The sequence below is a fragment of the Myotis lucifugus genome, unplaced genomic scaffold (assembly GCF_000147115.1).
Source record: "Myotis lucifugus unplaced genomic scaffold, Myoluc2.0 scaffold_430, whole genome shotgun sequence".
In the NCBI taxonomy this organism is placed as follows: Eukaryota; Metazoa; Chordata; class Mammalia; order Chiroptera; family Vespertilionidae; genus Myotis; species Myotis lucifugus.
The window spans coordinates 676,612-677,092 of NW_005871478.1; the positions used below are offsets into that span (position 1 = coordinate 676,612).

The 481-nt window shown below is 57.6% G+C and overlaps 1 protein-coding gene across 1 annotated transcript in view; it reads left to right on the forward strand.

The window, feature by feature from the left end:
- The first annotated feature begins 390 nt into the window (after positions 1 to 390).
- NPHP1 (nephrocystin 1) overlaps positions 391 to 481 on the forward strand; it is an 89,688-nt gene continuing 89,597 nt past the window's right edge. The window contains exon 1 of the mRNA XM_023744132.1: positions 391 to 461. Within this exon, the coding sequence (XP_023599900.1) occupies positions 391 to 461 (71 nt within the window). The remainder of the gene's footprint in view (positions 462 to 481) is intronic.

Genomic DNA, 481 nt, shown 5'->3' on the forward strand with positions numbered 1-481 from the left:
GATAGCAAAGAACTAAAAACTGCCTTTTGAAAGAAGAGTATGCAACAGAACTGTGTGTCCCATGAGTGCGTAGAGGAACGCTGTCCTTGCGGTTTAAGATGCTGCAATGGTATCTTAAGGATGGCTTAAGGACACATATGTAATACCTTAATCAATAAAGAAAAAAAAAGGAATGGCCCAGCAAAACTGGCATCAGAAAACTAGGGGCATAACACCGAGGCCCCGCAGCCACGTGGCAACACCGCGGTCATGGGACAGGCAGGTTCCGACGCCGTGGGGAGCCCCCCTCTCCCCCCCCGCGTCTGGGTGCCGGTTCCAGACGATCACGTGCGCGGGGGCTGAGGGCTGAGGGCTCCCGGCCGCGGGGCAGCTGCGGGGGGTATGCGGTAGATGACCATTGCCTTTACAGTCTTCACCAGCCCCTGCAGCGGCCGGCTGCGAGGTGGACGCGCGGTGATGGCGTCATCCGGTGACGTCACCT